We start from the raw sequence: 24,560 nt of genomic DNA, 5'->3' as shown, positions 1-24,560 counted from the left end.
GGACACGATGCTGGATGTCAAGTTGTGCAGGGAATTTTCTCCAGCCTGGACCGTGCTGTTCATCAGGAGGGCAAGGGTGGTCTCGGTGGCAAAGGGGCTCCCATCGAATGAGCGCTGTATGGCCACAGTCATGCCATAAGGTGCAAACTTCTCCCTCTCATAAATAATGGAGAGGTATGTCCCAGCCTCTGGGTACCCTCCCCAAGGCAACTGAGTACTCTTGTAGTCTAGTATTTGGACTCTCACTGAATGAGGCAGACCTTGTCCTGTGGCCAGCAAGGAAAGGGTCCATTTTGAGAGACAAAAGAGCGTATTCCTCACCTCCCCCAGCCCAACAGCCACCAAAGAGACCCCAAACCCCTCAGGATGGTCAGCCCAACGCAGGTCACTCACGCTGCGCTGGAGGGCGCGCCATGTCGTTTCCGGCTGGCTTGGGAAGAGAAGACGAAATGGGCTGAGTTTATAGTCCAGTGAACAAACTCCATTGGAGCTGAGGGCCCTGCAGTGGTTAAAGGGCACTTGGCCAGGATTGCCGTAAACCAGGAAGAGAGAGACAAGGATAAAAACAAGGCACAAGATGCCTGCAAGTCTGACAGACGGCAAGAAGTCAGAGTCTTCTGGCCTCAGAGAAACAGGCTCGGAGGATGCAGAGGGAACTTGCCTTTCTCTGGATTCCATCTCCACTTGGTTCCTGGGCTCACACAGGGAGGCTGGCATGTTCAGATAGTGGCAACAGCTTTTCTCAGATGGCTCCTTCTCAGGTGGCAGGACTTGGTCTTCTACTGCTGGAAGCAAAAAAAAAAAAAAATAAGAATACCGTCAGCCAGATGGCAGCTTGAGGGATGCAAGAGGCAGTGGGCCCAGTCCATCCTCCATTAGCTAGTTTTACGTTGAAGTCACTGGAGCTAGACGAGGCTAAGACTGATGTAATGGAGCGGAGAACTGAGCCCCGCTTGCCTGGTGACAGGACAGGGAACCAGGGGATTGGAGTTCTATTCCAAGATCCAAGTTATTCCCTATCTCCCAGGGCGATTCCTTCATGCTTGCAAAGCTGTTCAAATTTGAGGAGTGCCGTGGTTTGCGAGGGCATCCCTAAATCGAGGGGAATAACCCTAATCCATTCAAATACTCTACACTGAAGTTATTGGCAAATAAACACTTCCATGACTGGGGGGAGTCCGGGGTGGGAAAGGAAGGGACAGGGAGGAGAGGCAGCAGCAAGAATCTAGTGACTTTGGAGGGGAGTTCCAGAGACAAGGCTACTCCTGGAGGAGAAGAAAATCTACAGCCTTTGTGTGTGCATGCACAGAAACACACACATACTTGCACTCTCTCTCCCTCCGCACCCAGGTTCACCCCTACACTGAAAATACACCAGCCACGCTTGATCTTGAATGAGGGACAGGCAAGATTGTTAAGAAACTCTGTAGAAACAGGTGGCTGATACGGCAACAGAACACTCCTCAGGGCAGAGACTTGGCCCATTTTCAGCATGGTATAAATAATAGTGGTAGAAGAAACAATGACACATTGGTTACATCAGTTAGCTTTTTGCTACCTAAGTAACAGGAACTAACAACAGTTTTTCTCCAATATGAGCTATGACTTAAACCACATTTGTTTATGTTACCAACATCGGGCTCAACGTCTCTCTGGGGTGGACAGCTGTTTGCAAGCTAGGGCTAAAGGCAATGCCACTTACTTTCACCTTGGAGCACAGACATCCTTGAGGCCGGTCCCAACACAGCTGCAGGTTCCGTACAGAGCTTCTCTGAGCCACTTGCACTCCTGACTTTCCCACGGCTGCTGCTTATCATTTGTGAAGGGGCTGAAGAATCAGTCACATTGAGAGGCCTGGCTGCAGCAAAAGGATGGCACAGTGACCCAAACATGCCACTGCTAAGTGCCCAGTGTGGATGGTTTATGGCCAGTCATTTGGCAACCTTGCTGGACTTTTCTTGTTCCTGGTCCCCAGCTGCCAGATATAAAGCTTGGTATAAAGACAGTACAATATTGTGGAAGAGTTGTGTGCTGGCTGGTCTAGATGTGTTACCAATCCAGACACCCTCTAAGAGGTGTGGCTTCTTCCAGAGTGGGGGAAGGACCCAGCTATCTAGGAACGGAGGGTGGAGGGTATGTTTCCAGCCAGTGGGGAAGGCAAAGTTGTTTTGAAGTCAGCAGGAGGAGGAGCTGTCTCCAGGCCTTCTTACAGATTTAAAAATTCTATTAAAGCTAATGTTAAAAGAATTATATAATACATCGGTTGAGAAAAGAGTGTCTGTACATCTGGGTGTAGTGCTTAGATTATCCACAAACACAAAGTTTGTTTTTAAAGTCATAAGACACATCCAGTGCATAATCAGCAATAACCCAAACGTAGGTGAATGAATTTAAGAATAGAGTTTAGATATTTAGCATCCATGCATTTGGGTACATTATTCATTAAAGAAGTTATACAGAGAGGTGGTGGCGGAAAGCAAATTATATCAATGAGTGAAGATTGTCCCTCAGTAATTGAGAATTTAGGATTGGTTGTCCATTTAGAGAAAAAACAGTCCCTCAGGAAAGTATTTGAGTTACTTTCCCGACTGCACTTCTCTAAGTACGTGTTCTGTTTACTGCTTTCAAATCCATGTCATCATTCCAGGGACTTTTCTTGCATGTGCTACCCCACCAAGGAGACCATGAGGTTATGCAGCAATAGAAATGCAAGAAGAGGAAACAAGATTAGAGCAGAAACTAGAGATGGGTCCCAGACAGGGCCGGCTCCAGGGTTTTTGCCGCCCCAAGCAGGCAAAAATTAAAAAAAAAAAAAGCCGCAATCGCGATCTGCGGCGGCAATTCGGCAGGAGGTCCTTCGCTCTGAGCGGGAGTGAGGGACCCTCCGCCGAATGGCCGCTGAATACCTGGACGTGCCGCCCCTCTCCGGAGCGGCCGCCCCAAGCACCTGCTTGGCAGGCTGGAGCCGGCCCTGGTCCCAGCCCCACCCCTGAATCCAAACTCACAGAGCTTCCGGGATGTCAAAAATCCAATTCTGCATCCAGTCTCCTTCCCATGGAGCCTGGACAGAAGACACGTGTGCGCTCCTTTTGTTACTCTGCTTCCAGCAGGTTGGAACAGATATTCCCAAGGTTAGCAGGCGCCTTGTGCCAGCAGCATTCAGAGATTGCTCAACAGAAGTCGTTAAATCGAGGCTGTCTGGGAGGCTCAGAGATTGTATTGTGCAATGAATATGCACGTTAGCTGTATTGATTTAATGAATTTTATATAACACGTGTGCGTTTGGCAGCTATGGTGTTGCTGGCTAATGGGTAACTAAAGAGTTAAATCAGGCTTAGTTTTTGCAGGTACCTAGAATCCATGACTATACACAGTCCCAGTGGCCAGCACACAGACAATGGAGGGGATAGCTCCTTTTGTGGGGTGGAGAGACCAGTTTGAAACTCCAGGGCTTTTCAGGTGGAAACTCTGAAACAAAGGGCTTGCAAGCTGTTAAAAGCAGAGCCTTCGAGGAGACTGGGAGAGACAGAAGGTCTTCAGAAGAGTCAGGAGAACAGAGGGCATGGGGGTGACACATCAGGAAGAAGTTTTGTTTCAAAGTTTCCCATGAAACCAACGTTTAGCAGCATTGACATTTTCCAATCCTGCAAGGGGAGGGGGGGAGAGGGAATTGGTTTAAATGAAACCTTGTTTTTCGGTGGGAAGAACTTCCCAGATGGAGAATTTCAGCCAGCTGTACTGTCCCTTCCAGCATTCCCAGGTGATATTTGGGGAACTCACCCTCCCTTCAGCTGGGGATTCTCAGCCTGATGCTATGGTAGGCCAGAACATTTCCAGAACAGAACACGCCGAATTTGTGTGGGGTTCTGGAACACAGACTGCACACCTCTTTTTTTCCTTCCACTCAGGACACCACCTGAATCCAAGTGCATCAGGGTACTACACCAGTCATGGAGGGCCCCAGCCCGCAAGAGATGGGAGGGAGGATGTCAAATGATTGCATCACATGTGGTGCTCAGCTTGTGTGGCGTTCCGTTACTGTGCCAACGGGAACTATATAAGTGTGTAGATGGAAGCAAGGGTAGAAGATGGGCATTTGGGCTTGTGGAGACCCGCTGGTGGTGTGGTGACAGGATGGTCCTCAGCACACAGCAACGGTGTGGAGGACAGAGCTACATTGACCATCAAGGCAGCAGAGGTGTGGAAAGGCAAGAGAGCTGTATCACCACCATAGGAACATCTTAGAGTATGTATGTGCCCCCGAAATACCAACCCTCACACCTCCATCTACCCCAGAAAAGGCTGACAGAGAAAGGAGACCCTGGTGGCCAGTGAGGGGGAAATTCATAAGGAGCAGGCTCCCAAATACACAGACCTTTTTCCCATTGCTGTAAACTGAAACATCTCCCACCCCGAATGGCACAGACAATGGGAACGGCAGCTCTGGGGACAACACAGCACGGGGGTCAGAGAGGGGACCACAAGTCTTGAGGGCTTCTGAGTCATTCCCAGCTTCTGAGATCTTTCAAGGCTGCCTTGAAAGATCTTTCAACTGGAGCCAGACCGGCCCATTGCCAAGGCTCACAGGGATTGGGAAATTTGCTCACTGATGGCCAGATTAAATCAACAGGTATGGAATCAGGCCCAGAGGGGAAGTCATAGGTAGTGGAGATGGTGAAAGACCCATTAGGCTATTTATTCCACCACAAGTAGCCAAAGGCAACGTGCCCGCTGTTTCCATACATTCCCAGGGCTTTGTTGCACTAGGGACCCCAAAACGCTCTCTTTCACGCCTGCATTTTACTCAGATACCAGGGAAGGTGGTGTTAACTTGGCATCATAGAGTCGGGTGGAGCTAGGCTGTCCAGCTAAGACATTTCCCCTTCCACTAAATTTCTGCATGGCCGAGGCCCAACCAGGGAGTGGGGGAAGATTCAGAATCCAGAGGGACATTGGGACCCAGCTGAAGCATGCAGCACTGGAATCAAATCAGTACATACGTCCTCCCGCCGCCCTGCCTGCCGCCCCCAGGCAGCACTCTGAGATTAGAACAGATAACAGAGAGAGGGCCAGCCAGCACGAGGACTGCCTGAGGACCATGCCTCGACCACTGGGCAGCCACCAGTAGCACATTCACAGAGCAGATGGGATGTTTTTACTCATCTCTCTTCTGAAAAGGCTGACACGAGGTCAACAGGAGGAAGAGAGAAAAAAAAATTACATGGTGGGAGGAGGGGGTAGAGTCAGCTGAAGGAACCAGGCCCTGTTTGTACAGGGAAGTGGAACAAGATGCTTCCAAGAACTGGGTTCCTTCAAGATTTGTCCCTAGGTCCGGGGACTTCACACTCACCCCTGAAAGTGAATTTCCCTTTAGCACGACAAGTTCAAGGACAAAATTAATCTCTCCTCAGTGAAGACAGGTTTGCAGCTAGCCCCTAATTTCCAGCATAAGTCAAACAGCACCTGTGACCGCAGGCCTAGAAGAACATCCCCTGTCTATGAGGGGACGCTACACAGAGTCAGCGTGCCTGTTAAGGACTCACCTGCATTGCCCACTGACACATTCCCGCTCAGGAACACACCAGCCCCCCGGGCCCCATTCCTGGGATACAGGCACCCTGCACCCTCCAGTACCTGCTTTTAAGGATGATTTGGGGCCTGTATAAAGTCGCAGCCTGGCAGGAAGTTCCTTTACCCGGAGGAGCATGTGGAAACTACTTCTTTTTCCATGCTGTTCCCAGGAAACCATCACCATTTCCCTGAGGGACATTTGTGCAGCCCAGGGTTTTTCCAGGGGGGGGGGGGGGGGGAAACAGATTCACTCTGCAACATCGTTTACCAAAAAAAGTGCGTTGGGGCAAGTGTTGATGCCAGAATTATTCTTCACCCAACCAAGCTAAAATTCAGAATTGCAGAAGCTAGAGTGGGAGTCAAAATGGCTCCATTTTCACTGACAAATTGACCTAATTTGGAGTCAAATGCCATTTCACGGGGGTTTGTTGGTTTGTGTGTGCGCACGCTAGGTCTCTGACTCTCAGGGAATGTGTGTGCTGTGAACTCTGCCACACAGCTCCCAGTCAGTCAGCTTCTGGTAACCTGCAACAACAGCCTCCTAGGACACCAGCAGAAAAGTTGTCAGACCAGCTCTGCCTGCAACTTTGCAGGAGCCGGGCAGGTTTGCAGTGACTCAGTTCTGGGAAAGGGGGAGAGTTAGACACACTCCAGGCTGAGTGGAGCAATCCACCCAGAGATACAGGGGCCAGGAGACAGGGTTTAAAGTGAGTTCTTGGTTCCCAACGGAAACACTAGACAGCCAGCTCCGTTACAGTAAGGCACTTCCAGCTACATTCAGAACCACATCCACAGCTCAGACCCATCTTTTGATAACAGGCCCATGGAGATGGCTTACCTGAGCCTGTAAACCCATGGAACATCTCTCCCCCATCATATCCACTCTCCAGCTGGGACCCACACTTATGTTATAAAAATCTCAGTTATTTTAGAAGGAGTGGGGAATAGAAAGAATTGGCCCAATACAGTGTTGTATGAGGACATTAACCTAGTTTTCTCAAACCATCCTTGTAGTTAAATCACTAGACATGGACTCAGGTTACCTGGGATCAATTCCCAGCTCTGACACCGATTGCCTGCATGACCTTCGGCAAATCACTTAGCCTATCTGTGCATCATAGAATCATGGGTTGGAAGGGACCTCAGGAGGTCATCTAGTCCAACCCCCTGCTCAAAGCAGGGCCAACCCCAGACAGATTTTCACCCCAGTTCCCTAAATGGCCCCCTCAAGGATTGAACTCACAACCCTGGGTTTAGCAGGCCAATGCTCTAACCACTGACTATCCCTCCCCCCATCAGTTTCCCCCACCTGTAAAACAGGGGCTAATACTCAGCTAGCAGAGGTGCTAGGAGGATACATTCAGTAGTGGCTGTATGGTGCTTAGGTACCATAGCAACAAACCCATAAATAAGGCAAACAAAACCTCCTGTCAGACCCAGCCTACACTGCAAACTCCTCGGCAAGCCTGCTGAGCCAAGACCCCTCTTCCTTACACCAGTTTTACACCTTTGATTTCAGAGGAGTTACTCCTGAATGAGAGAAGCAGGCTGTGTTTCCTTAACCTCCCTGTGAAGCATCATGCACAGCCCTGGCACTGTGTACAGGCACGTACCAATGAGCTAGAACTCACATTCCCCAGCATTTAGAGCAGGCACTAAACTTAATGCCCTGGTTTTAAAGAGACCTTGAGGAGAGGTGGAGCCAGGGGCAACCAAGAGGAAAACTTTAGGCCCTTCAGCTATTCATTGGAGGCAGTGAGGGAAACACAGTCAATCCAGGACCAGAGGGTCCAGCAGAGAAATAAGAGATGTAGATATTTACCTCATTCTCCTCCACCACAGGCTGACTCCAAGGACAACAACCCACACAGCTCCTCATCCTACAGACTTCCTCAACCACTCAATTAAGCTCAGACAGGTGATGATTTCCTCAGGTGTGTGGCCACCTGAAACCCTTCTCCTCCTGGAGGCAAGGTCTCCTCTTGGTCCTAACACCCACCTCATCCCTCTCTTTGTTGTTTGGAGGCCAACCCCTCTCTGGGAGACTGGTGGGTTCAAGGAGTGCCAGTCAAAGATATCTTCCTGCCAAAGTATTTTCTTGCCATTGGGGGTCCTGTCTGACATCAACCCATGGATTTGCATAGAGACCCCCAGCTGTGGGCATTCTATCCTCAGAATATTTAAGAGTCTCTTTCAACAGGAAAAATATATGAGTATTTGCTTTTCATCTGAGGCTGACAAAGTGCTTTACATGCAGTAATAAATGACACCTCCCAACCCAAGTGGGTGGACAAAGCAATTTCATTAGCCACATTTTACAGACAGGGAAACTGAGGCATGGAGCGGAGAGGCAATTTGCCTGAGGTCACCCATGGCACAGCTGGGAATACAACCCAGTCCTCGGTCCCCTGTTCTAACCCTTCAATGAACTATTTCTGCAGTGTTGATATACAAGTGTAATTTATTGACCTCGCCTATAACAGAGTCAGTAGGTATACTCAGCTTCATCTGTGCCAACAGGACCCCTGGCACCAGAGCGGGTAACAACATACAAAGTACTCAGAGGGTTCTAGGGTGACCAGACAGCAAGTGTGAAAAATCGGGATGGGGGTGGGGGGCAATAGGAGCCTATATAAGAAAAAGACCCAAAAATCGGGACAGTCCCTATAAAATCCGGACATCTGGTCACCCTAGAGGGTTCTCACTGAGACATAGAGAGCTACATTTTTTTAAAGCACAGCTCTGCAACTCGTGCATTTGTGTGCTTACAGGGGCGTGCGAAATGGGTGATTGTGCATACAACCATGGGCATGCCCGGGTGCCAGATTCCAGCACACAGTTCGGTTAGTCTGCGTGCACCCCCTGGGCCTCCGGGTACAAACATTTGGCCCGTCACATCAAGGTTATAGATTCCTGCAACATCCCCAAGATCTTTATAGGAGATGGCATGTCAGAGCACAGCACAGAGCTGGTCTCTGATCACAAGCGGGAAGCTGATGCTATCCAGCACTGAGCTCCCCAACACAGTCACAGAACAGCAATGTTCTGAGAGCGTCTGTGTAGAGCAGACAGTGTCCATTTGGTTACAGAAGCCTGTAATAAGTGATATAATAGCTGTCGGCCCCCTCTATCGATAGCTCAAAGCACGGTACAGGCTGCACGCTGGTATATAAAGGATCGTATGATTTCCCAAGTTATTGGGAGTGCCTTAAATCAAGGCACAGAGTCAAAAGTGAGGTTCAAGACTATGAGTTTGATTGATCCTCTCTGCACTGCATCATGGGTATCCACACACCAACCTGTCAACCCAGGACTTCCAGAGCTAAACCATGAGCTGCTACAGCATCAGCTAAAGGACACAGTCCCCACGCTAGCAGCTGCAGGCTCATATCCACTGTGGCTCAGACACAGCAGGGGACGTGTAACCAGGAGTGCTCCTTGCCATTTTGCTGGCCCAGGTGGAAAATGTTTTTGGGCCCCTGCCCTTTAGTAGCGGAGCAAACAACAAAGAAAATATCACTCAGCTTGTCAATCAACCAGGGGGTGGGAGTTGCAAAAGCCAGCTAATTAGCAGAGCAGAAACGTCTGCCCCATCAGACAGGAGAAAAAAACAAAAAAACCCAAATGGCACAATACTACATCATCCCCTGCAACCACCCAACTCACCCACACCGGCCTGTAACACAACTGGAGAGTGGGCTACGCCAGCAGGGAGTAGACTCAGCACACAGCATGGGATGGCTTCTCAGGAGGTGACTCTCCCCCTTGGTTGTTCAATAGTCCTGGTCAGGAACATGGAGGGATGTTGCCTAAACAGTACAAATCACTCCCATCTGGCATGAAATGCAGCCACCTCTGGGGCAGAACACAACAGGAATTCCATGACAACGTGAGTCAAGACAACAGTCTTCAGAAAGAGGCTGGGGAGAATAACTTCTCCGACTGATGCTGTGAAGGGAGTTTGAGGAGACAGGACGCACTGTAGAACTGGGCAAATTTACAAGCACTTTATTTCCGCGACATTCACAGTTTTCCAAAACCTGTAAAAATCAACTGCCAGTGATCATTTCCTGGGTCCCCAGCCCACCCAAGTAAGGCAGCACTCGTGCAAAGAGGCTGCCGCCATCCTTGTCCCGGCTCAGCACACAAATAAACAAGAACAAATATGTGGCTGGCCTAGACACGCAGAACGAAGTGGGTGTGACACTAACCAGTTACACAGTAATCATCTACCTTGGAATTTGGGCACTGCTGGGAGCCATGGACTGCACACAGCCAGCTCGCCCCGAGCGGGAGTCGATTCCATCATTCAAAGGTTTAAGTGAAGAGATAAAGTAATGCTTTCCCATGCACATGCAGCAAATACAATCTGATCTGGGAATGTACAATCACAGAAGGAGCCCCTGGCTAGGGGATTTTAGATGATCCAGCTCACCAAGGAGATTATTATCTGTAGTACAAGAGGGCCTAGAGACCCCAGTTGAGATCAGAGCCCCATCATGCCAGGCAGACACACAGCGAGAGACAGTCCCTGTCCAAAGAGTGTAGAGGCTAAATAGACAAGAGGTGGGACGGGACAGGGAGGTGAAGTGATTCCCCTACGATGATCAGTGACGGCTGAGAATGCAGCCCCAGTCTGCTAGTGTCTAGGCCACGGGTTTAGTTGTAACACTGACAGACCCCAGTTGTTGGTGGGCAGGATTGAACCTGGGACCTCTCAAGCGAAATGCCATGAGTCTCTACTGCATGAGCTAAAAGCCACGTGGCCCTTAGCTAAAGCTGTAGCAGACTTATTAATCTCTAAGGGGTCTCAGTGTCACTCCATGGGACAGAACACCACACCCTGGAGATGTGTGGGTTACATAGTCATCACACCACTCCCAACTCAACCCCATCAGCTGCAACAACTTACTCACCCCAGCACAGCACTTGTTCAACACCCTGGGAATGGATGGCTCTGTGGCCCGGCATAAAGATTTGGAGGCTTTGTTGCCAGCGCTTTGGTGGGAGGGCATCAGGAGCACAGCAGGACTAGCACTCGCTGAGTGCTAATGGGCCAGTGGGCTGAGGAAACCCCTGATCTCCCAAGGATGACGAGCCGTGATTTTTCTTGCTTAAATGGAAATAGTTTTCCCCCCATGAACAGCCCAGCTTCCCTCTGCTTGTCACACCCTGCTTCTGTCTCTGCACATACAGGCCCTCACAGATCTTTGTTTTGCAGCCAGCCTGACATCTGCTCAGGCCGATACCTGAACGGCACAAACCAGACACATGCAGAGTTCAGAGCCAGTTATCCCACGTGCCGCTGGGATGTTTGAAACAGGGGCTTTGCTTTCGCCTCCTCTTGGCAACCTAAAAGCTCAAATCGCTGCTGATAGCTGCTAACCCCACTGCTACACTTGGGCTTTGCTTCATCACATGCCCTTTGGCCAGTGCCCGTTCCCTTCTCCTGGGATGGATCCAATTCTAATGCAGTGCCAACCAGTGCCAGCCTGGCAGACAGTACTGAGAACCAAGTGCAGTTACTGCCTGTAGCCAAGAGATGGCAGTGTAACTATACCCTTTGAAACGCTGCCTTTTCTCCCTGGGGTGGTCCAGACTTCAGGCAGAAGGCTTCCCAACCCAAGTTGTGGTGAGTTCAGATGCAACAGACAAAAAAGATATTCACCATCAAAGCAGGTTTTTAAATTTCACATGGTGAATCTGGCTGCTGCTTGTCTCTCTCTAGGAGTTTATTGCCTTTGCATTTGGTTAAACGGCCTGAGGAAAAGGCCCTTTAGCTTTACAGCAGAGCCGGATAAACGACCAGTGGTCCTGATCGCAGAGAGGAGTTAATTGGCATCTACCCATCCGTGTTTGTCAAGGATCAGCTTCTGCTTTCAATGTCAAATCAGGGTAATGAAGAGCACAACCCAGCCTGAGAATGTTACATCAGAGCAGAGAGTCCCTAGTGGGGTTTCAAAGCCATATGGTCAGAACATGTGGCTTTGCCAGATTCTTCCTCCTAACTGGCCACGTGCTGCTACTGGGGGTCCATGCTGACAGGGTCGTACCCTGGGCAATTTTCAGATGAGCTGCACTGTGGCCTCGGGTTCCAAACTCCCCTGGCGCTCTGAGCTCTCTTCCTTCAGGGAAATCTGACACCTGAGCGCCTGAGTCAAAGGTAATGTCCCAGCACGACTCTGACTCCAAATAAAATCTGCTTATACAGCCCTGATGCGCCCAGGGCTTTGTGTGTGCACAAGAGAAACCGGCTCAGACAGTCTCCTGGGGCAGAGAGCCACCCCCTCAGTGACTCCTCGGGCTGCTGTGGGAACGGCATTGAGAGGGGTCCAAAGGGGGCCCTCCATCCCAGGCCTCACTGTACTATCCCCGGGCTTGGAAGGATTCGGGAAATGTCGATTTCAGCCTACACACTCGAACCAACAGAAAGAAATATTTCCATGGAGAACTCTTGACATTTGCAGCTAATCAAAAGGAGACAGATTTGCTTGAGAACCTGACATTTGATTTAAGGAACTTTACTGTATCTATTCAGACATGTGATGGTGACTATTGGTGATTTACCAGCTCTTAAGCTTTCACTTTTGAATCTCAACCCCTACTGTCATTAAATAATTATTGTGACCCCCCAACTGCCTGATGCTCCCCCCATAATTGCCCACAACTATGAACGTTTAAATAGATAAATATTAAAAATACAGTTACAAGGAACCACAGATTTTAGCTGTCAAAATTATTAAAAAGTAAACATGGAAATCCACCAAGCCCAACTCTGCTCCCAGGGTTGCACCTGCCCAGATAACCTCTTGTCACAGGCTGAGTCCCTCAACGACAAAGTGTATCATTGGCCCTGGTACAAGCTAGATCCTCCCTCCATGATCTCAGATCTGGTTCCCCACCAGAAGAGCCACTCCTGCGCGTTTCTGCAAGTTCATCCCACCATCACAGTCCCCTCATCCCAATCCCCAAACCCTGGGGAGGCTGGAGCCAGGGTGGAAACCAGCTGCAACATCTGGATCCGGAGCCAAACTTCCCCAAGGTCTGGGATGGCTGGCTGCGAGGTTGTGGTTAGGGCCCTTCGCTACTGATCCTGGCCGGGGAGCTGGAGGGGACACCTGAGCAGCCAGGGCCAGTCGTGCCTGGGTCCCTGCTTCACTGCCCTTCATAGGAACGAATCTTCCAGAAGGCATTTGCTGGACGGACTGGTTCCCGGGGACGAGGTTTGCCCTCGATCCTGCAGGCCCCTGACGATGCAGGATTGCTGTGCTCCAGTGCGTGTGAGCAGAGGGCACGGTCAGGGAGATGTTAGAGACCCTCAGTGCTGTGTGCTAGCGAGTCTCAGCCCCGTGCTCCCTGCCTAGCCGGGACATAGGGTAATGAAGCAGCGGGATGGGAAAGGGGCTTGTCTGGAGACAAGGGCTCCAGTGAGATCCCGATCACACTAAGCACGCACTTAGCTACCCGCTCCCCTCTCAGCCCTGCCACCAGCCCCCAGGAGTACCCCCATTACTGTAGGAACAGGTCCCGCCCGGCTCATTGCTCCGGATCTCGGCCTTTCAGTTTGTGCTTGTGACCAGAGCTCCCCCGGAGCCATGCGGCTGCACCGGCCGTACCCCGACAGAGGCACCATGTGCCCTGGTGAAGATGCTGTGCCCAAGCAGGGGGCATGCCAGGCTCCCCTTGCCACATCCAATATGGAACGTGCCACCCTCCCCTTGCTATGCCCCAGGGGGCATGCCAGCTGTCCCTGGCCATGTGACGCCCCGGGGAGTTTCCCTCCCCTTCTCTCTGTCTCAGAGGGTTCTAGGGTGGAGGACAGAGTGGGATGGGGTGGCAGTTGGGGTGGGTTGAGGGGGGGGTGATTATTTCCCTGTCACTCGTTCACATTTCCTGGCCCCAGACAGCTTCCTCTTCTGGGGCGCTCAGCCGCTCACCCACCAGCACAGATTGCACCGGTTAAGCAAGGCTTTGAGTTGCCTCCTCACATCTCTCTCTCTCTCTCTCTCTTTCGCTTTCGTTCGATTTTGTTCCTGCTTGTCCCCTGGAGACAATCCCAAGCCAGCAGCAGCCCAGAAAGCTGCAGAGGCGTCAGACCTGCTGGGGACGGTGGCTCCTGCAGCCCGCGCTGCCCAGCCTGCCTTGCCACTGGAGAGACCAGGACAAAGTCACTCCCATGGACGCCAGCATACAGAAACCGCTCCTGGGAGCGCCCAGCTCAACGTATCAGACCTTTCCGCAGAGGACTGCCCACCAGCTGGACCGGGAATACATCAGGTAGGAGCTGGGCTCGCCCCGCTGGGCGCTCTCACCTGGGGGCAGGGGTCTGACTGATGGGAGCTCAGGTGGGGCCATTGCTCTCAGAGAGGAGCATGTGCGAGCGACACACCTGTCCTGGGGCGGCTCCTCTCCCCACCTGTGCCCATTTCAGTGGGGATTGGGAGAAAGGCCTCATCTACTCCTCACTGTCCAGGATCATTATTGAGTCATCGGTATTCGGGTGGCACCCGAAGCCCCCGGCAGGCCCCGGAGCCCGGCTGTGCCAGGCGCTGTACGCTCACACTGAGAGCCAGGCCCTGCTGCACACAGCTCGCTGTTTAGTTTAAGACCAGAAGCAATGAGGGAGTGTAACAGGTGCAAACTGGCACCGCTCCCCTGGTATCGAGAAGGCTCTGCTGGGAATGCTGCGGGGGCGCGAGATGAACCGCAAGGAGCTCACACGCTGGCCCGGGCTACCAACAGGCACTGCTAGATGGCCCTGAATCGCCGGGACAGCCCTCTGTCTGGCCCCACTGCGATGTGCACATGGGGAGGTCCAGTCAGCGCCCAGAGCTCTGTTCTGCAGCCGGCTCCTGTTCGGCTGAGCCAGACGCCAGGACTGCTGGCTTTGCCAGGCTGGTGGGGCTGAACGCTAGGCGTACCGGGGGGGGTGGGCTTGTGTGTGTGTGGAGGGGGTAGGCGCTACGGAGGGAGAGGAAGGATTGTCCAGTGGTTAGGGCTGTAGCCTAGGACCTGGGTTCAAGTCCTTGCTATGCCACAGACATCCTGTGTGACTTTGGGAGGTCACTTTGCCATTCTCTGCCTCAGCTGCCCGTCAGCACAACAGGGATGGAAGCCCTGCCCCACTTCCTGGGAGCGGGGGGGGTGTGAAGATGCCGACACTAAGGACTGGGAGGCGCTCACACACGACAGTAATGGGGGCCAGAGAAGCGTCTCTGGGCACGTCTACACAGCACCAAGAGACCCATGGCAGCGAGGTTCGGCCCCTGGGTCTACTGAGTCCGGCTCGCTGGGCTCACGCCGCGGGGCTAAAAATAGAAAAATAGCAGCACAGACATTCAGGCTGGGGCTGGAGCCTGGGCTCTGAGACCCCGCGGAGAAGGGAGGGTCTCCGAGCCTGAATGATTACACTGCTCCTTGTAGCGCCACAGCACCAGCCCTGGGCGCCTGAGGCAGTTGACCTGGGTGCTGAGACTTGCTACCCTGGGGAGCGTTTGCTGGGTCGACGTCCCCTAAGCTGGACAGATGTGTGCTTTGGCCTGGGGTGGGATGCTGGTTTGGTTCCCACTCGGGGAGAGTGACAGCTTTATGTTCTGTGACTGCCTGGCCCCTACCCGGTGCGCGCCCGGGCACGAGAACTAGTAATAAACAATGATTTATCACTTTCAAAAGGAAAACTGCCCCTAGAACACACACACCCCCAGCTGACAAGGGCTAAAGGGAGTGGAGGAACTGCAGTGCACCACACAGAGGCAGCCCCACGGCCACTTCTGCATTCTTCAACCTTGGGGACATGAGGGTTCCTGGAAACTGTAAAGCAGGTTTAAAGACCTCACTGACTTTGGAAAGGCTCATATTTCACAGCCCAACCTGCCTGACATCTCCAGACATTTTCACTGCCTGACATCTCCAGCCCCACCCCCCTCCCACTCCCCTTATAACCCACAAGGGGCTGGTCTCCCACTCACAATGGGACAGCTTAAAGGGGGATGCTTACAAAAGGGCCCAGTATTTACAAGGGACTATAGTTATGCCTTAATAAGAATGTCATGTATAAAGCGCCCCCGTCCCCAGGCGCCGCTCAGAGCTCCACACAGCAGAAAGGCCGTTGACAAGCCCGTTCCACCCGCATGCTCCAGAATCTATAACCGACAAAATCAAGGAGGGCTGGAAAAGAGGGGCCAAAGGAAAAGCAGGGGTTGTTGGTGGTACAACAGAAGTGCCTGGGAGCCTACTGAGGAAAATCCTTTAGGATAAATAGGGCTTGATCTCATTCTTTATTGTGTTGAGAGAAATGTTAGCTTAATACACCCACAACCACCCCAACCCCCCAAACACCCCTTCCTCCTTTTCCTGCTCCCTCTCTTATTCTGTCTTTCTCCTACAGAACCCTTCAAAACAAGCGGCTCTTTCTAGCAGCTTTCGCTGCCGTCCTGGGGAACTTCAATTTCGGGTACGCACTGGTTTACACGTCCCCTGTGATCCCTGCTTTGGAAACATCCAACATCCCCGCCCTGAAAATCACCCGGGTGGAGGAATCCTGGTTTGGGGTAAGAAGAGGCGTTTTCCCCCTCCGTGGCGCGTCACCCCGCTGAGGGGAACAGCACACACGGCAGCTGAGCTGGGAGAAGTGATTCATGCTGATCCAGTGGTGGGAGATCCTGGGTTAAAGAGCCCTGCGTTGCCACAAATGACTAGTCGGTCCCAACCCGAGACCCCTTGAAGGGCCTGTTTTTCAGAGGGTGGGTGCTCAGCACTTTCCGGAAATCAGGCTCCCTTTTTAGGAATCTCAAGGTGGGCCCCCAAAAAAGTGAGACCCCCCCCCCCCCCAGTCACCAGGTGCTTTTGAAACCGTAGGCCCCGGTGACCGTGAAAGGGCAAAATGTGCGTATGTCGCTCCAGGGCGCCACCATGTGGCTGGTGATGGCGGGGCTCTGAAGGGGGAAGGAATGGAATGGCAGTCGGGGCGGAGGGCGGAAATTTCCACAGCTCTGGCAAGGATACACAGGAAGGCCCGAAAGAGGATTGGTAGGAAACAGCAGCTCCACCAGATAGAGGTTTGCAAATCTGACAGTGACTCAGAGCCACGCTGCCGTGGGAGTTTTGCCATTCCAGTCACTCGGGCCAGGCTGTCCCCCCCGAATTGCCATGGGAGGGCACAGAGCCGCCATGTACCTCCCACGCACCCTCCTTTTGCAGTCCGTGTTCACGCTGGGAGCTGCCGCCGGGGGCCTCAGCGCCATGCTCCTGAATGACCGCCTGGGTCGGAAGCTGAGCATCATGTTCTCAGCCGTCCCGTCCGCTGTGGGATACGCCTTCATGGGCAGTGCCCAGGGAGTCTGGATGCTGCTGCTGGGGCGACTGCTGACGGGCTACGCGGGCGGCGTGACGGCGGCGTCCATACCGGTAACGAAGTTCAATGAGTTAACAGCGCAACGGCTCATAGCCCCTCCCCCTCCGCTCCGCCCTCCTTGGGGGATTAGCTGAGGTAGCGAGTTAGTTCACGGCTGGAGACGCGGCTCCCACATTTAATCAGGTGTCATGGTTACCCCGGCCAGGCCTTGGGAGTGGGGATGCAATAACCAGGCCCTGCTGCTGCTATAGTAACTGACGGCCTTGAACGTCACAGGGGGTTAGGTGCCTGCTAGGGGCTTGGTAATGGGACACAGGTGACCTTCCTTCCTGGGCACCAAACCCACAGTGCCCTGTTACTCAGTGGCGATTGGGCAGCCTGTGTGCAATGAGTTGGGTGCTTCTCCCAAGGGTGCCTCTCCCTGGCAATCGCTGCAGAGAGGTCAAGCATTGAATGGGCCTGACCACTGAGCTCCCGTCTTACTTGCCCAGTTGGTTCCTCTGGGTCTGGGGGAGGCGCAGGGAGGGAGGGGGGCAGTTTCTGTGCTCTGAATAAGGAGAGAACTAAGGCCCTGAGAGCTGTCAGTCAGCACCTTTCCGCACCGCTAGGCGCTTGTGCCCACAGAGGAAATGAAGAGCTGGTCTTTGCCCTGTGCTGCCGTCCTCCCCACACTTACTTCCTCCTACATACAGGATACATTGACGGTAATATCAGCTCAGGGTGGCTTAAAATAGGGAAGGCAAGAATTGGGCAAGACTGAAAATAACCGGGTTGTGGTCTTGCCCTGTTTCTTGCCACGAGACAAAGACAACTCATTTAAAACAGTGCTCCTGCTTTCACATTGGCTTTTCCCAGGACACCCCTGGCAGACACGCTGCAGAGTTCGGGGAGTGGCACACCCCTTCCTGCCCCGTAACCATGGTGTTACTCTCTTCTAGGTCTATATCTCCGAGATCTCCCACCCTGGGGTCAGAGGAGCTTTGGGTTCCTGCCCTCAGATCATGGCTGTCCTTGGCTCCCTCGTCCTCTATGCCCTGGGCAAGTACACACCACAGAGGCTGGTTTCCTTCGGTATTCTGAGGGGTGGGTCAATCACTGGGCAAGTCATGAACATGTGAATGAAAAGAGGCAGAACCTAGTGGAAACTCCAGGAGAAGCCTGGGTGACCATCCAGCTAAGGTCACCATAAGAGATGAGTGTGCATTGCAGGAGCATCTTGGCAGGAGATTGTTGAATCTTGACCCTTCACTCTACAGAGGAGAAATGGGAAAAGCCCGCGGTCAGATGGGTACAGATAATGACCAATGTGGGTGGATTTGCAGCAATTATGTTGTTACTACAATGACTCGGCACCTCAGTCCCGGCATCATCAAGAGCGAAGAAAGATTATTTCCACCACTGTGTGCAGCCCAGAACAGCTGGCCATGGAGGGACTTTTCTCCATTTCTATTGGGTGCTGCCAGCTGCTGGAGGCAGGACACCACATTCGATGGGCCCCTGGTCTGTTGGGAGTGCTGGGATGGGGTCCTGCAGAGAAAGGAAGGTCTAACCAGCTGCCGTCTAGCTAGAATGGGTTGAAACTTTTCCATTGAAACACTTTTTCTGATGGAAAATGGCTTTTCCAACCAGGATTTTTCATGAAAAATGGCCACTGTGTCCCAAATTTTGATGTTTTTGTTGAAAAACAAAAAAAATGTCAATAGCTGAAAATGTTTAGTGGGTTTTTTTTTTTGACAAAAACACACAAAAAATGATTTTTTTTAATGAAACCAATTTTTTTATTTGAAGCAAAACTTTTTTGGGGGTGGGGGAGAGAGGGGAATCATTTCCTGGGCAGCCCCGCCTTTAACATCCTGCCGCTGCTTCCTGCAGGCCTGAAGCTCTCCTGGCGCTGGCTGGCCGTGGCTGGGGAAGTGCCGGTTCTCACTATGATCATCCTGCTCTGCTTCATGCCCAACTCGCCCCGGTTCCTCATCTCGAAGGGGAAGGACGACGAGGCAGTCGGGGTGCTGCGCTGGCTCCGGGGACCGAACACGGATTTCCGCCGGGAATTTGAGCAAATCAAAGAAAGCGTGAGACAACAGGTGCGGTGGGATGGGGCCACTGAACTGGGGCATGCTGGGGCATACAAAAGAACATTAGAACCACCGCCTCCTTTTCCCCCCTCCAGCTCCCATAGACTGTCAGCACCACCCTGTACCAATGCCTGACTGGGAGAAGCAGCGTGGCCCAAAGTAGGGGGCCTCAGGACACCTGGGTTCTGTTTCCAGCCCTATCACACACTTGCTGTGTGACGTTGGGCACATCACTTGCCGCTCTCTATAACGGGATAATGAGACTTCCCCACCATTGAGCAGAGCTTGGAGACCAAGAGATGAAAACGACCCAGGACTCCTCACCATTCATTTGCTCTGTTCTTTAGGTGCCAGATCTGGCCCCATGAGTGCAAACGCATGTTTACCTTTCCGCTCTCTGTCTGTGTGTCTAGAGCAGACGGATTTCCTGCGCGGAGATCAAGGACCCGTTCATTTACAAGCCAATCCTGATCGCGGTGCTAATGAGGTTCCTGCAGCAGCTCTCGGGCGTCACCCCCATCCTGGTGTATTTGCAGTCGATATTTCAGAGCACAGCTGTGATATTGGTAAGTCCCACAAGGGACCTGACTTTCCACTTCCGGTCAATCACGTAAGAACAGGAAGAGTGTTTTAACTTTCAGCTAAAGCCTCGAGACTGAACCCAATAGCCCACCTCTTCAGAGATCACAGAATCATAGAATCTCAGGGTTGGAAGGGACCTCAGGAGGTCACCTAGTCCAACCCCCTGCTCAAAGCAGGACCAATCCCCAACTGCCTATGGCTCTTTGCTCCATGGCCTAAATATTCAAGTGACTAGTGATTTTGGGGGCCCAACCTGAGACAGCTTAAAGGGGGCTGGTTGTACAGAAGGTGCTGAGCACCCGCCCCCAGAAAACCAGGCCCCTCTAAGGAGTCTCAGGTAGGGCACCAATAAATTGAGATGCTCAAAATCACTAGTCACCTTGCAAAATGTAGGCCCAGCCCTACCCCCCTAGTCATTCTGAGCCTGTAGAGACTACCCAGGTCATCCCCAATGGCACAGGCATGGAGGGGGGGGGGGTGAGAGGCACATGGGTTCTAGTAAACACAAAGTATTTGTATTGGGGTATTGGCCAATGCTCCCCCATGCTATGCCTTACCCTGGGGGCAGGACAGCTTCCCCGTTCAGCCGCCTCAGTCTGTTGTGGAACAGTTTAATGGCATTAGTGCTGATGTCCCGGTCCCAGTCAGGTGCATTTCGCCCAGGAAAACGTCCGTGGCAATTGCTGGGTGCCTGCATCAAACCCAACTCATGGGCAGGGCTGAAGATGAGATTCCCCTTTGCTGCTCCGTCCAATGCTGGGTTTGACAGGACGTGGCTCTCCGACCCACACTGCCCTGCCCAGCGCGGAGGCCCTCTTCACTCCTCCTGCCATGCCTTCTGCCTCTCTCCTCTTTGCTCCCAGCATGCACTGGGATGGGGAAGAGAAAACCTTTCTTGAGTTAAAGGCAAAGAACCTATTATCCCTGTAGAGCAAATCATACCCCAAGCAGAGCCTCCTCTCTGTGCATTGCAGCCAGGGAGACGCCAGGCTTCCCAGGGGGAGTCGTCTCTGGCCACGTCTGGCCTCCTGCTGTCCCAAAGCCATGGCCATAGCCAGTGGACTCCATGATCGCCAGTGGAAATTCACTCACAGAACACGGGGGACAGAACTTGGGACCTTCGGCTTCGAAGTCCCAGGCTTTTAGCATCGGAGCTAATGGCAAAACTCCTCGGAGGATGTGGGTGACAGCCCCATACTCCAGCAGATCTGATGTTCCAGCCATTGGAGGGCAAGGGTGGGATGCAAACACACACACTAGTCGAACGTTACCCCATGCAGCTGGCAGTCTGATTTATTAAGTCTAACTAAAGGAACCATTCTTCTGTGGCTTTCACAGAAATAACAGTAGCTATGTTTCATGGCTACAACTGAAGGTGATGCAAGCAGGAACCTGTACTGCCTCAGATCTTGCTTCTCGCTTTCCTAGTTTTTTTCTTTGTTTGTTTTTACTGTAGAAGCCGGAGTACGATGCAGCTATCGTAGGGGGAGTTCGCTTGGCGTCTGTGCTCATCGCCGCTGTCTCTATGGACAAAGCTGGGAGGAAAATTCTTCTCTTCGTATCGGGTATGTCTAGCCCCAAATTCCATAGTTTTCTCTCCCAGGGCGCTTGGCAAATGCTAATTCATGCGATGGTGCAGCCATGTGGTGCCCCAGTGGCTTTTTTCCTTTGAACGCTAGAGCGGAGTGAGGGGGACAACACAGCTCACAACGGGTCTGACTCCCGGTCTCAGGCCTGTGTAAACCAGGAGGAGTAACTCCATGGAACACGCTGGAGCTTCACTGGGGGAGCTGAGAGGAAAATTGGGCCTAAGCTCTTCATTTCGCCTTTTTGTTTCTTTATTCTCGTTCTCTATTAACAGCTGGGATCATGTTTGCCTCAAACCTGACCTTGGGGCTCTATATCCACTACACATCACTGCCTTCTCACAACTCTACCATGGCCGTCATTAACGGGACCCTAGTGAGCCCAGAAAGCCTTACTGCAGAGCCCTCCGGCTACATCACCCTCATCCCCCTGGTGGCTACCATGCTCTTTATAATGGGTATGAACTGAAGCTACAATCCATATTCCAGCTGCGGAGGTGTCCCCCGTCCAGGACTAACCATCCTGGGCCAGTGTGATATGAGCTGGGGAGATTCCACGCTGGGGCAGGGACTGGGGCAGGAAGGAAATATTTCTCTGGAAAAAGTGTTCATGTGGAGATCCTCAGAGGTCTGGGGTGTTGGAGCCAGTGGTATAGGCAGAGGAGAGGACCAGAGGCACAGGCTGAATGTTTTTGTCACATAAATATCACCACCACTTAGGGGCTGTAATCAGCAAGGGCTAGGTGTGAAGATGGATCCCTCACTTTGAAGACCCGCTAGTCTTGGTAGAGTGGCCGGTTGAAATGGAACTAGGAGCAGTCATGGGTCAGGGATTGGCAGGGAACTTTTCCATTCCCTACCCCCTATGGTCCTCTGCTTTTCACCTGATCTCTCCCTTTTCTCCCACCAGGTTATGCCATGGGCTGGGGCCCCATCACCTGGTTGCTGATGTCAGAGATCCTCCCTCTGAAGGCCCGTGGGGTGGCGTCAGGCCTCTGTGTCCTCGTGAGCTGGCTCACGGCCTTTGCGCTGACCAGATTCTTCCTGCTGGTTGTGGTGGGTACAGCTAGTGGCGGCGAGCGGAGGTTGGCCTGAGAGAGGCCTTTGGGGGTTGGCCCTTAATTTATTTATTATCATTTTTCTAACTGGTGCTAGGCCCTCCAAGGCTGCCACCCCTTGGGAGAAATATGGCAGAGACAGCCAATCCTGTCAGGAATGCAGACAAGGGACAGCACTCTTGGGAGGCAGCATGGTTGGGAGAGCTGAGAGCTGCAGCACAAAGATGAGATCTATTTTATCCAGGCGTTGGCAGCTTTGCCAACTCACACCAGTTTATGGCAACTCTTGCGATATTTGGTGTTTTGCTTAAAGCCTCAGCTCCTGGAGTCAGGTGATAACCTGAGACTCTCAGCTTTCTCTTTTTTTTTTTTAAAGTATATTTTGAGCCCTCATGATTGCAGTGCAAAGCTTGAAACCATGACCCGAGTGCGACTTTGAGGCCCAGAAACCAGAAGGAAAATAGAAATTATTGTTATTTTTTTAAATCTCATGATTTTTATGCCAATCTCTTGATTCAGGTCCCAAAATATCATACTTGGGGTTGGCATTATGAGCCTCCTCCAGAACTTCATGCAGACACACGAACACTTAGTTGGCCCACGTATGGCTTTCCACCGGGAGGTCTCCAAATGTCTTGCAAAGGAATGTCAGTGTCACTGTCTCCATTTTACAGATGGAGAAGCAGTGAGGGGGAGCTCAGGGTCATACTTCAGAGCTGGGACTACAACCCAGCTGTCTGGACTCCCTGACCGGTGATTTATCCACTGGACCATACTGCCTCCCATTAGCCCCTTCCATCCACGGCACGTTAAGCACATTAATGAAATAAGCCTCACTGTCTCCGTGTTAGAGGGGGAAACTCAGATGCAGAGAGATTAGGCGACCTGTGCAGGCCCACACACCAATTTAGTGGCCAAATTATGAACCGACTTCCTATCTCCTGCCCCCACATCCCCATGCCCATGCCTTAACCCCAAGGCTATCCTTAGGTCTATAAGAACGGCCACCCTGGGACAGACCAATAGTCCATCTTGCCCTGTATCCTGGCTTCCGACAGTGGCCGGTGCCAGATGCTTCAGAGGGAGTGAACAGAACAGGGCAATTTTGAGTGATCCATCCCTTGACATCCAGTCCCAACTTGTGGCAGGCAGAGGTTTAGGGACACCCGGAGCATGGGGTGCATTCCAGACCATCTTGGCTAATAGCCACTGATGGACCTATCCTCCGTGAACTTCTCTCTTTTTTTTTTTAACCCAGTTATACTTTTGCCCTACACAACATCCCCCGGCAATGAGTTCCACAGGTTCACTGTGCATTGTGTTCCTCTCTGTGTATGAAGTCTGAGGACACAGAGGGAAGGCGTCGACTCCCTTCATTTTCCCCAGTATTTTGCTAACCCACTCTTTCAATGGCTCTCAGCTCCCGAGTCACATGGGCACTTTGTCCTATTTTCCAGCAAGACTTCGGCCTTGAAGTCCCGTTCCTGTTCTTTGCTGTCATCTGCGCAGGGAACCTCCTCTTCACGGGTTGCTGCGTCCCAGAGACCAAAGGCCGATCCCTGGAGCAAATCGAATCCTACTTCAGGACTGGGCGGAGATCCTTTATGAGGAACCACATATGAGGATCCTTAGAAGCACCACCCTTCAGCTGAGCTTTCAAAACAAAATCTGACATACAAGGGGACAAGAAAATGTTTGTGCTGCTAGAGGCAGAACCTGGCATTTTCTCTGTGCCAACAAGGCCTACATACATCATGCACGCAGGCTCGCTGGTGACTGTCTAATTTTGGATGGAACCATTGTCTTTGAGAATCACACACTGGAATTTCACCTCCTTTTCATGAGTCACTCAACACTATTCTAAGGAACCGTTGTCTCTGGACAGAATGTTAACGACCTGGAATTTCTATCTGTGCTGCTAATTTTAACCTAGATAGCAATACCAGCTCCAAAACTGTACTGGAGGTAAAGAGGGCTCCTTAAAGTCAAACAAACGTAGTCTGCAGACCAGAGAAAACCAGCCGTTTCTTAACACAGCCTGTAAGGGCAAAGCAGCCCAGGGGAAGCAGGGTTTGAATCAAGAGCTTACATTGTTGGCCACTGCCCAGGGTGGGTTGGCAAAGGCCCTTTGTGCAGTTGCAACAATAAAGTGGTTTTGACTCTCGTGATCATGGGGCAAGAGACATCACGTTAATTTTTAAGCAAAGGATTTGACGCTCCAGGGCAGTGCCCTGCACTGAGGGCCTGTCCTAATACCCCTCCCAATGCACAGTTCCCAGATACGCACCTGGGAAATGTCTGTTCTTTTGTGCAGCATCACTTGGAATCTTGCATG

At 52.0% G+C, this 24,560-nt stretch overlaps 1 protein-coding gene across 1 annotated transcript; it reads left to right on the top strand.

Annotated features, from left to right (window-relative positions):
• Positions 1-13,535: 13,535 nt before the first annotated feature.
• Positions 13,536-24,560, top strand: SLC2A6 (solute carrier family 2 member 6). Its single transcript, XM_034751938.1, has 10 exons — positions 13,536-13,848; positions 15,959-16,121; positions 16,771-16,977; positions 17,863-17,962; positions 18,797-19,008; positions 19,413-19,565; positions 21,038-21,146; positions 21,443-21,625; positions 22,078-22,223; positions 23,683-24,560. Exons 1-10 carry the CDS (start codon positions 13,748-13,750, stop codon positions 23,845-23,847), a joined length of 1,539 nt encoding a protein of 512 aa, XP_034607829.1. The 5' UTR covers positions 13,536-13,747; the 3' UTR covers positions 23,848-24,560.

Source organism: Trachemys scripta, chromosome 17 (genome assembly GCF_013100865.1).
Source record: "Trachemys scripta elegans isolate TJP31775 chromosome 17, CAS_Tse_1.0, whole genome shotgun sequence".
In the NCBI taxonomy this organism is placed as follows: Eukaryota; Metazoa; Chordata; order Testudines; family Emydidae; genus Trachemys; species Trachemys scripta.
This window is presented reverse-complemented; position numbering and strand designations above follow the sequence as displayed.

What these genes read in the sequence shown, in the direction of transcription:
- SLC2A6 (XM_034751938.1), top strand. Translation starts at nt 13,748, where the DNA reads ATGGACGCCAGCATACAGAAACCGCTCCTGGGAGCGCCCAGCTCAACG. An exon ending in CCTCGTCCTCTATGCCCTGG is followed by an intron (nt 17,963 to 18,796) that starts GCAAGTACACAC and finishes TGCTTCCTGCAG; the next exon opens with GCCTGAAGCTCTCCTGGCGC. An exon ending in AGAGCACAGCTGTGATATTG is followed by an intron (nt 19,566 to 21,037) that starts GTAAGTCCCACA and finishes TTTTTACTGTAG; the next exon opens with AAGCCGGAGTACGATGCAGC.